The sequence below is a fragment of the Glycine max genome, chromosome 18 (assembly GCF_000004515.6).
Source record: "Glycine max cultivar Williams 82 chromosome 18, Glycine_max_v4.0, whole genome shotgun sequence".
NCBI lineage: Eukaryota > Viridiplantae > Streptophyta > Magnoliopsida > Fabales > Fabaceae > Glycine > Glycine max.
Window position 1 is genome coordinate 51,780,182 of NC_038254.2, and position 12,354 is coordinate 51,792,535.

At 31.1% G+C, this 12,354-nt stretch overlaps 2 protein-coding genes across 2 annotated transcripts in view; one reads left to right on the top strand and one right to left on the bottom strand.

Moving 5' to 3' along the window:
• Positions 1 to 2,904: 2,904 nt before the first annotated feature.
• LOC100818003 (uncharacterized) lies at positions 2,905 to 6,101 on the bottom strand. Its single transcript, XM_003551603.5, has 3 exons — positions 4,952 to 6,101; positions 3,770 to 4,495; positions 2,905 to 3,612 (listed from the first exon to the last, which is right to left on the bottom strand). The coding sequence occupies exons 1-3, from the start codon at positions 5,567 to 5,569 to the stop codon at positions 3,427 to 3,429; spliced, it is 1,530 nt and encodes a 509-aa protein (XP_003551651.1). The 5' UTR covers positions 5,570 to 6,101; the 3' UTR covers positions 2,905 to 3,426.
• Positions 6,102 to 9,319: 3,218 nt separating this feature from the next.
• The window catches only part of LOC102669442 (uncharacterized), a 117,222-nt gene continuing 114,187 nt past the window's right edge, over positions 9,320 to 12,354 (top strand). The window contains exons 1-3 of the mRNA XM_041012120.1: positions 9,320 to 9,485; positions 9,655 to 9,750; positions 10,011 to 10,084. The gene's annotated coding sequence lies outside the window, so the exon portion shown is untranslated. The remainder of the gene's footprint in view (positions 9,486 to 9,654; positions 9,751 to 10,010; positions 10,085 to 12,354) is intronic.

Genomic DNA, 12,354 nt, shown 5'->3' on the forward strand with positions numbered 1-12,354 from the left:
GAGGGAGATCACGAATCCAATGATGAAGAGATAACATTTGAGCAGCTGAGCGTTTTGTCTCTTGATTCTTTACCAAGCATAGTAGGAATCTACTCAGGGACTTTCAAGTTGAAATTCCCTTCCTTGGATCAAGTGACTTTAACAGAATGCCCTAAAATGAAATATTCTTATGTACCTGATTTGCATCAATTCAAGCCTCTTGAGCAAATTTAATTGGAAGAGCAGGAGTTTTAGGTAGGTATTAACTTTGCAAGTTAATACTCATGGTTAGGGAATACATATGCACTTATTTGGCTAACCAACATCTCCATCTTTTACCATGTTTTTGCTAAATTTCCATGGAGTTATATACTCTGTTTTTACCTTCCCCTTAGTCCTTGTCATCATATTGCATATGTTGTCTGCCAAAGGCATGCCTTAAGAGCATAAAGATTAGTTGTATTCTGATACACTTCCTTCAATAGTTCGCTTTTAGAAAATGTTTTCAACTCACTATTATTTAAACCTTGTTTTGGTGAATACGATAGTAGTGATAACATGGATTATACCTTTTACTCTCTTGGCTCTATTGTTATTTTGTTGAACAGTCCTTTATAATATGTGATTGCACATTCTACAATTTCGTAATTAATTTCAAAACTAATGAATGTTAGAGATGCCTAAGAAGATAATGTAGTAATGATTGCATATGGACTTTAAAGATGCATAATAATTAATTCCTATTTCTTCCAACTAAAGAAATTTATCGTGATAGTCGTGTGCATTTCTCTGAATTGCATATTTAAAAGAAGTATTTATATTCTAACTGAATCTTTTATCAACTCACATTTTTTTGTTTGTTCAGGGAATCCATCAGGCAGCACTCATTATACAATCATATAGACAATAAAAAACATTGGGAATTCTTCTTAGCATCATATGGTAAGTTACAATATATGCATTATTCCTTTCATGCATACTATAATTTTCACAAATCACCGCATAATATTTATCATAAAAATTAATATATTTATCATACATACATAATAATTTATGATCTTAAATAATACTCTAAAACTATTTTACAGTATATAAGTGCATAACCTTATCATTAAATAATATCGTAATTTCAGTTTTTCTGAACTTTTTTTTCTCATTTGTTTCAGGAATTCATTGTCCAGTACTCATGAACTGTTCACTGTTGGTAAGTTATTACTAGATACCTGTTCCTGAAAAACTGCATTTCTTAGGGCTTCCCTATCATTGAAAAATATTAATAGTGTTTGAAGCACTGCTTGAAATTGAAGTTAAAAACGATGCTTAAATATAATGGAAAAAAAATGAAAAGTTAATTCCAATAATGCACAAAGTTCAAAGCTAACAATGTAATATGTTCTTTTGAAATAAGCTTAAATATATTTTTGATCCCTAACAAATATTTGATTTTTCATTTACTCCCTACTAAATTTTGAGTCTCTAATAAAACAATAATTATTTTTGATCTTTGACACTTATGTTTAATCCCTAATAAATTTGTATTCACTCCATGATAAATATTTTTTATTAGTTATTAATACAAACTAAAACAAAATTTGTTAATTTATTAGAAAGTAAACATAAAATTTTATAAATTATCAGGGACTAAAACAAAATATGAAAGATAAAAAAGTTTTATTTTATTAAGGATTCAACATAAAACAAAAATTTATTATATATTTATTAAAAATTAAAAACATATTTAAGGCTTTAAAATATATTGAAAAGATACTTATGTATTTTGCATATCAAAAAGGAGGAAATGCCTCCCCAATCGTGAAACTCTGTCATCTTTCACTTTTCCGGTTTAGAAAAGTTTTCTTATTTAAAAAAAAAAAGCCTTAATATATATTACTAGAAGCACTATATGTGGCAGCAGTCATTTTTCTATATGGATTAATGTCCTTGTATTTATCGTAACAAAACAAAATACTCAAAGTTATATAATTATTCTTTGATATTGTTTTTAGGTTGAATGGAACTTCAACATCGAAATAATTGATGGAGGAAACAATCATGGCAATATTATGAAATAAAGGTTTATGCTAGTCTTATTTTTTAAGTGGTGTTGTGGAGTAATCTTGACCTACATTGTGATGTATATTTTCTCTTTTATTTGGCATGACTTTGAGTCAGTTACAGATCCTCTGTAGTTTTAGTTTTATAAAAATACTTTCTCTGTCTTTTTTTTATAAGCCAAATAATTCATTAAAGATAAAGGAAATCATTTCTTATGCACAAGGAATGTCCAAGCTTAACACCAAAACATGAGAAAATTTCGATACAAGTCCTGTATCCTGAAAACAGAACCAACCTTCTGCACTTATCATACAGTCCAAGACACCCTGAAGCTAAAACATCAACCTCAAGCAGGACAATACGTGATACACATTTCGTGTACAAATTAACAATAGTTAACCCATCAAGGAGCTAAACAACTTGTGTGCAGCTGTATGCTAGACTTCTTCCACTTGATCCATAAGATAAATCACTGAAGTTATATAATGGTATTGACACCAACAAGACAAAATTCGTGCTGAGTCATGCTAGACTTCTAGATATCAAGAATGATATCCCACCATAAAGTGAATAGAAAACGTCTGAAGAATGAACAGAGGCGAGTGAAGAAGAGAATATATAGAAAATAAGGGTGTCGTGTCCACCTTTCCCCTTCACACCTTAATATGGATCCTCATAAATATTGGATTAATATGAAAGTTTAAACCCATATGGTTATGAAGGACACTATATAGCACCTTTGGAGGAAAGTTTCATGCTCGAATTCTTATCATAATTTCTTTTTAAACAATTACCCAATTCCGAACCCATCCCTATCCACTCCTTCATAGTCGACACCAAGCTTCTTCATCACCCTGTCACTGCTATAGATTTTAGTCTAATTAAAAAATCATAATTTTATTTAATTACAGATATCAAGAATTTCGATCAACGACTATAATAGAATAACTTCAAATCCCCTGACTACAAGAAACAAAAAACAAAAAAACTCGAACTCTCCTTACCTAGCTATATAGATGTATACATTTTTCAGACAGGATGTGCTGATCATATCACTAAGAGATGAATACTAAAGATCTTTCGGAGGTCAATTTCTCAGAGCCGAATAGCAGTTGTAGAGTTGTGGACCAACATTCTAATCACTTCATAGAACAAAAGAATTAAATACAGCTACATAACCATCCAATTCCCTTAAACATTACAATTTCACACACCAAAATATGGCAGGATTGCTCTACACTGCCCCTAATCAGTTATTAACACCCATAAAGTTTAGGCTTTATTTTCTTCCTTTGGCTTGTTCAGGCAGTTAACATCTACCTATTTTCTTTTCCATCACCTTTCTACTTCATTGTCTTGTCTTTCCTTTGTTTCTTTCCCATCATATTATTATTATATCTCTTCCTCACTTTCTTTATCTTCCATTTCTTTTTTCTTTCTGTGACTTATTTTCATCCTTCCCAGTAACCCCCAACATGGAATGCATCTATGGCATTTCCAATTCCACAATAAGTGGGATAGGCTCCTTGTGAAAGCAGCTTTGTTGGATGTCAAAGAAGCCATCAATATCTTTAGTGCCTGACCAAAATAGACATAATGAACGTCACCTCTAAATTGACAAAATTAAGACAAATATTGTTAAATAAAACCATTGATATGAATCAAAATTTCTTAATCCAATATTGTGGCAGTGCAAAAGAACAAGTCGTCGGGAGTACTGAATTGTGAATATTACCTGTGACTTCCTGATTTTCACCAAATGTTCCTCCAAATCATCCAACAACCGGTCATTCTCCATAAATGGACATGGAATGCTTGAAGAAGTCGTCATTGCTTTCACTTCCAGATTATCGCTAACAACAAAAAGACATGGCCTCTTCATAAATCCCACATCAGATTTTCTTGCTCTAGAGGATCTTGGGTCCAAAAGTTTGATATCTTTTGGATCTTTTAGCATATCTTTGTTCTTTGAAATCATATTCTTTTCATAGATGATACGTCCCCTATTATCCTTCACTATGCCAGTTCCATACCAATACTTGGCAGTGTCTTCTTCTGAAGCATTTAGTGGATTGCTCCCACAACCAAAATGAGGAGCAACCTTTGGATTCAGTAAGGATTTGTTTGACGACGCTATGAACCATGATGGATCAAGATTCTTCACACTTGTGTACAACTTATCAATGCTTCCCAATGATAATTTGCCATTCACAAGGTACATAATAGATCCAAGTGGCATTGTAAGGAAACTGACTAGAAAATCAACAAAATCTCCATCTGCTTCGACAAACAGAATCTTGTTCTGTGATTTGCTCACTATTACCTTGATTTTTATGTAATCTTTCCGTTGACTTGGGCCAATATCTGGTAAGAAAGAGGACGATGGCTCAGATTTTCCGTTTTCCAATGTGACACTTAGAGCAGATTTGGAGGTTAATGCTTGCTTTAGTATGCTAAATGCCTGAGAAAAAGAAAACATAAAACAATTCAAATTGTGAAGTTATAATTCATTAAACCTGGAAAGGTCCTGCGCATCTACGATTTTACAAGCTAAGGAACTCGAGGACGGTTATCAGTTGCATACATAAGTAGCAAGTGCAAGTCGGAAAAATGTCTTGAATTCAATGTATCTGAATTTTCTAGCACAAAACAATCATTATAATCCCCTGATTTTTTTTGTATTGGCATAAACTTATGACTCTTATAACTATTTGTTTCACAATAGATATTCATGCTGAAGTCTAACATACTATTTCGTAAAAATCTTTATTTGAAGAGAAAAAATAAGGCAAAATCTCTGTTCCCTAACTTCTGTCGGCCCAACTAAAACAATATCGGGAGGATAAGTTTATTTTTTCCATTTCCATCCTTCTAACCAAAAAACTCATGCAAGTAAATGAATAAAAAGAAATATTACCTTATTTGTGTCAACATCTAGAGACTTTTCTTCCACCTTTCTGAATTCTTTGTGTCCAAGTTGGAGTGGTGGTTTAAAGGAGACACTGGGAGAGCTACGGAGCACTGTCAAGTCATCAAAGATCAAGAACATGGCATCCCCTTTAACAAAAACACCATTGCCACCAGCAGGCTCTACCAGCATATCTAGTTGTCTTTTCATCAAGTTCCCACAGTGGCACTTTACCTCATCAAAAGTACTCAGCGAGAAATCACTGCCCTTTGAACAGATGTGACACACGAAATACTTTGTGGGCTGCGTATCATCCACCTTCAGTTTTAGTCTCTGGTAAGAGAATTCTAACGGGTTGCGCGGAGAAAGCAGCATTCGCTTGCAGATGTCGTTCCAGAAAACATCTGGGTTCAGAGCTTCCACACTCTTGAATAGATTGTTAATGCAACCAATCTCTATTGGTTGCCCCAATGTGTTCCCAAGCCGGATGATAGTTCCCAATGGAAGGGTTAGGAAACTAAAGAGAACATCTACAAAGTGTCCACTTGCTTCCGCCATAACTACACGCTTTCGTTCATTGTCCACCCAATATCTGCAAGGCACTGTTACTTCTTGGTTGGAAGCCATAACTGAAACCTAAAACTAAAGAACTCTTAATATTAATGAAGCAAAATAACATGCACGGGTTTTTGTGAAATTTCTGACATATCAACCTCGATTGTTGCTCGGGATAAGGCACTTCCTAACTTTATATTTACAGAATTACTTGCGCGTCTATTTTTAAGGGATAGGCTAACATGCATGCTCAGAGAGGGTTGTGCAAGTCCATGGAATTAAAGAAGCTGTAAAAAGAAAGGCATGGCTTGATTTTTTAAAAGATTTAAACCAAAACTAATCTTAATACTCGATTGATTACTTAAAAATAACATTTTTTGGAAGATCAGTTTGGAATTTTTACAAATTAATTCTAAATTGATTTTGAATTACAAAATAGTTTAGGGTGTGTTGCGAGAGATTTTTAGTTCTTTTAACTTAGTTTTCAAGATAACTCTGAAAGTCTCCTATCCTATTAAATTAGGTTGTATTTATGTGGTGACAGTGGTGATTAAGACGTGATAATGGTAATGTAGGTATTGGTAGTGTTTGTTGTGTCTCTCATAGGTGGTAGATGCGGTGGTGCTGATAAATAATAGTAGCATGCTGTTAATAATATTATTGATTATAACGGTGATAATAATAATAACAACAATAATAATATTGCTGATAATGGGGATAGAAGTAACGACAATAATTATTCTTAAATTCATACAACGTGTGTTTCATAAGACTAAAATTGTAATTTGCAAAAAAAAATTCTTGATTTTAAAAACGAACATAAAAGTGTTTTGAAATTAACTTAAAAATTATTTCAACTTCATTCTACTCAAACACATTAATTTTTAATAATTACATTTTAAAAATCAAAAGGTTGCAACTACTCCAAACTGGCCTTATGGATTGGTTTTGAATTTCAAAATATGTTTCAAAACAAAATTATCTCCTAAAACATGTTTAAAACAATTATACATACATTTTTAATTAGAAATGTAGTTGCATATATTTAACAAAAAAAATCACAAATTCTTACAAATTTTATAAATTATTTCAAAATTTTGGAATATTTCTTAGGACCCACTAGAACACTTAGATTAGGAGGAAAAAGATATTATTTTATGATAGTAGATGATTACCCTGGATACACCTTGTTTCTCAGGCAATGAAAAACTGATCTACAGAATACATGCATGGTAGCCTATAATCTTTTAGGACAAAATGAAATCTTTCTTGTTTTATCAATTTATCATGTATGGGCAGGATTATTATTATTTTTTAATTCTTATAACACTTCTCATTTTCCAGCGGAAGATTCTCTAGATGATAGAGGTGGGGCAGGATGAAGAAGACAAGGACAAAGTTGTCATTTTCCCATGGGTTTGAATTTTTCACTAACAATTAAAACATGACGTTGCAATAAAAAAACATAAAAACAAAGTCGAAGACTAACTCTAGCGGCAACCAATCACTCTATTTACAATGAGGTCTTTTTTTTAATGAGAACCACAATTTGTCTTAGTATAGGAAAGAATATTATTTACGAATTCTACAAAGAAATAACACTTGTAGTTTTTTAAAATGTGCAACAATTAATTAATCCTATTTGACGGAAATAAGGGTGGTTATGTACTATACAAAATGACCAATCAAAATAATTAAAATTTTTATTATTATTGTTTCTGGTCAAGTTTAGAATTTCCTTTTTTTTTTTAAAAAAAAGACTCTCACCCACTCCCACTAAAAAACAACACGGATCACGTTGCGCACACCAATTTTTTTTTTCAGGGGGTCCTTTTCTCCATCTTAGAATATCAAAACGCAAATTCATTTTGGGCTATTTGGCTTAAATATATTTTTAGTTAATCTAAGTTATTATTTTTTATTTTTTATAAGTTTTTTTTTTAATTTTAATTTAGGTGAGTTATCGTTTTTTTAATTTTGGTTTTAACGAGTTTTTTTTTTCATTTTTTTTAGTCTTCACAAGTTCATAATTTTTAATTTTAATCTCTTTAAGATTTTAATTTTTTCATTTATAATTCTCCTAAATTTTCACTTACAGAGACGAAAATTAGAAAAACTTAAATTCATAAGAACTAAAAAAAAAAAAAAATACAAACTTACAAATACTATTGAAAAATAAACTTACACAAACTAAAAATGAAAAGATATTTACTTATAGAGGGAAAAACATGTGTTTTTTAAAACTAAAATTCTAATTTGCAAAAAAAAAATCAATTTGAAAATCAACATAAAAGGGTTAATTTTGAAATTAACTAAAATTACTTGAACTCCATTTTACCAAACACATTATGTTTTAATAATTACATTTTAAAAACCAAAAGGTTGCAACCACTCCAACTGGCCTTGGGGTTTGTTTTTGAATATCAAAATATGTTTCGAAAGCAAATTATATCCTAAAACTTGTTTTAAAAAATTATATATACATTTTTAATTAGAAATGTAGTTGCATTAATTTAACAAAAAAAATCAGAAATTCTTACAAATTTTAGTAATTATATTAAAATTTTGGAATATTTCTTTGGACCCACTAGAACACTTAGTTTAGGAGAAAAAAATATGTGACTTTATGATAGTAGATGATTACTCTATATACACTTTGTTTCTCAGGCAATGAAAAACTGATCTACAGGATACATGCATGTTAGCATATCTTTTAGGACAAAATGGAATCTTTCTTGTTTTATAAATTTATCATTTATGGCAGGATTATTATTATTTTTTAATTCTTATAACACTTCTCATTTTCCCGCGGAAGATTCTCTAGATGATAGAGGTGGGGCAGGATGAAGAAGACAAGGACAAAGTCATCAATTATTTAATTTTAATTTGAACAATTAAAATATTTTAATAATAATCTTTGAGCTAATAAAGGTGGTTCACACATGGATTCTTCGATGTACTTCTTTACTCAATTTGCTAAAATAATAAAGGTACAAGTACAAAGACAAATATTTTAGGATTATAAAATGGTGGGTTTGAATTTTCACTAACAATTACAACATGACGTTGCAATAAAAAAACACAAAACAAAGTCAAAGACTAACTCTAGCGGCAACCAATCACTCTATTTACAATGATGTCTTTTTTTTTTTTTTTAATGAGAACTGCAATTTGTCATAGTATATGAAAGAATATTATGTACGAATTCTACAAAGAAATAACACTTGTATTCTTTTTAAAATGTGCAACAATTAATTGTTCGTATTTGACGGAAATCAAGGGTGGTTATGTGCTATACAAAATGACCAATCAAAATAATTAAACTTTTGATTATTATTGTTTCTGGTCAAGTTTAGAATTTCCTTTTTTTTTTAAATAAGACTCTCACCCACTCCCACTAAAAGACAACACGGATCACGTTGCCCACCAATTTTATTTCATGGGGTCCTTTTCAATGTTAATCTAAGTTACTATTTTTTATTTTTTACAAGTTTATCTTCTTAATTTTAGTTCACCTAAGTTAATCTTTTTTTTTTAATTTTTTTTCTAGTAAGTTCTTTTTTTATTTTATTTTTAGTATTCATAAGTTCATATATATATAATTTTAATCTCTTTAAAATTTTAATTTTTTTATTTATAATTCTCATGAGTTTATACTTATACAATAAATTTATACTTGTAAAGACCAAAATTTTAAAAAACAACATAAACTTATAAAACTAAAAATAAACAAAATATCGCATAAGAATCACAATAGAAAAAACACACATACACTGCAATTTAAAAAATAAACTTACCAAACTAAAAATGAAAAGACATTTACTTATAGAGGAAATAAAAAAACATATTTAAATGTAGGCATCACACCCCTAGATCCATCGTCCTTAATTATCCTTTAACATAAGAATACTCACACATATACCATCACGTACTATCCTCCCTCCCTCAGTTTTGCTCTCAGATTTGACCTCAATGCACCACACTGCACGTACGTACTCACTACCTTTGGCTCTTCTTAATTATGGTTGAACCTGCAGGCAGCAAACCCTAGCTTGCATCCCCTCACTCTTCATTTCACCCGCAAGCCACCATTCTATAATTCATCTCTTATAGTTTTACTTCATCTCCATTCATAGCATATATATTATTATGCGTAGGTGAACCAACCACACTGACCTCCTGGATCATCTCTGACAAACCCTACTGAATTAGAAACCACCAGCAGCAGCAGCAGCAGCAGCCTAACCAGTCAGGTAAATTATTTTTTTATTATTATTACAAGTGCAAAAAAGACACTCTTACTTAAAAGTTACCTGTATACGTAGTCGGGTGTAATTTGTTTTGAAATATGTAATTGCTGTTGGAAGTTAAAATAAAATGTTTGTAGCGGTTATAATAGTTGATGGTAAATACGTTAGAAAAATGAGCAGTTAAAAGCACTTGAAGGTGTGTGGTAATCGCTGTTGCACGTGTTTGTGATCTTTTGTTTAATTAAGCCAGTGTTTGGAAACAGGTGGATCAGGATGTTGAAAAAACTGTGGTGGTCTTCTTAAAACTACTCTCTCTGAAGTAGTACTGAATAAACATGTAAGTCGACCGATCTTTCCCTATTCCAAATATATCGGACATGTTGCAGTTTTTTTTATATGGCACCTTAGACCAATAGAACATCACGAGGGAACTTTGAGCCCCTGAGTTTCTTGTTATTTTTCATTTTATTTTTAATACCATTTGATGTGTTCGTTTCTTTTTTTTAGATTCCCGCGAAAAGGCTTAAGCTTTGTGATCTTTTTTTTTATGACATGATTTATTAGGGAAAAACAATAATTATATTGGTTGTATGTGTTTTTTTTTTTAATTTTATTTAAGTTGTATGGGATTTTTTGTGTTTTTTTTTATTAATTTTAGACAAATTTTATTATTGTTCTTGATTCTGGTTTTCTTAGTTTAAATTATGATTAATATTAAAATAAAATTGTTTTGTGAACATCTTTCTAATTTAAAAATAAATATATCAAAGAATATATAGGAAGACCTTTTAATTCAAATTAAAAGATTATTATTTTTTGTGCTCTCTTTTTTTTGTGATGTATATGACACTCTCTATCTCATACATATATGTACTATAAAAAGAAAAGAAATCATAATTAATCAAAAGTGTTTAAAACACATTTATAAAAAAAAATCATTTCAAAGGATAAAAGACTCACATTCATTTTCTTTTACATCATATTTAAACTTGTCCAAAATAGATAATAAATTCATCTCGGCTCAAACAAGGTCATCTAAGACTTCATATAATCAATATAAAAGCTTATATCCTAATGTCATATACTATTAGAACATTGTGTCCCGACGTTCTTCATCACAAGGTTCCTTAAAACAATTCACCTAGTCATCTGTTCCTCCGAACACAAAGTTCAATATCATCACAAGACCCAAATACAAACAACATACAAGGAGTGAATTATCACATTCCTAACTAATAGAGAGAAATAAGATAATATGTAGGTATAAACATTATATAAACAAAATACAGCTTACTTAAGCATCACTCACATTATTTCACAACTTTGTCACACAAAATCACATCACAATACCACACATCTCATTTGTTTTCACAGCATTCACGTACTCAATGGTCAAACACAATATCACTAAATCAATCAATATCGAATAATACACAAGCGTTATGCAACAGATATACTAAGACTCAATCATATATGCAATGTGGTATCATGTCAGTGAAAAACCTCGTCGGTGCCTAAGAGTACATTACAAGACAAACCACACACTAGTAAGTCAGATCACTCTCACTAGGTAAAATCATAGGGAAAGCAGTCAGGGTCACGTTGCTTTGTGAGAATGCTCCAACCATATGGGGTCAACATAGGCTTAAAGGAACACTCAAACTGGGTGTATTTACCCTTAAGGCTTACACTCTGAAGGGTTTGTCAAGGTCTCTCCCTCCTGATTCAGGTCCAACCTAGAAAACATTTTAGCACACAGACTTTATCTATGAACTGTACAAAACACACAACTCCTCAATTATTCTCAAAATAGTTTTAACTCGTCCCCCTTAAAGAGTCCTAGCATTAACTTGTCGCCTTTAAAGGGTCTTAACATTAACTCGTCGCCCTTAAAGGGTCTTATAGTCGTGCGATTGTATAATTCATAGTTCATAACTCAATGCACACAACATTTCAATGCACACATCTCAATCACATACATACTTAATTTATCACATATACTCGATCTCAATTACAATGGTATAATTTCAATTTAACACGTTATCACACCCCATGAATCATATACACTTTACCTATGAACTATGCGATACACACAACTACTCAATTGTTTTCAAAATCATTTTGACTCGTCGGGTTCCCACAGTGGATCACATCACCATACTCGTCGCCCTTAAAGGGTCTTACAATTGTGTGATTGCACAGTTCATAGCTCACAACTCAATACACATGTATTTTACCTTTAATCACAGGTTCAATTTATCACATACTCACGATTTGAATCACAATTTCATACTCTCAATATAAAAATTTATACAAAAGGTTTAGCACAACATAGGGAGTAAAACCCCTCAAATAATTTCACACAATTATATCAAAATCATAGGTATGAAAAAAATGAAAACATCAAGAGCACTCTATTTTATCAACCAATTTACACCAGGACATCAATATTGTATTTATAATCATAAAGAAAAAATTTCATTTAATGAACATCCCAAAATAAACCAAATTTAATCCTTTAAGGATCACTACATATGTTCATTGTAATCCCAATTGCGATAAACTCATCCCCTACCTCTAAGCGGGCTCACGTATGTTCCGGCAATG

Excerpts from the sequence above, each read along its gene's own strand:
- LOC100818003 (XM_003551603.5), bottom strand. The coding sequence starts at position 5,569 with ATGGCTTCCAACCAAGAAGTAACAGTGCCTTGCAGATATTGGGTGGAC. Across the intron at positions 4,496-4,951 it reads TAGATGTTGACACAAATAAG|GCATTTAGCATACTAAAGCA; the intron begins GTAATATTTCTT and ends TCTTTTTCTCAG. Across the intron at positions 3,613-3,769 it reads TGAAAATCAGGAAGTCACAG|GCACTAAAGATATTGATGGC; the intron begins GTAATATTCACA and ends TATTTTGGTCAG.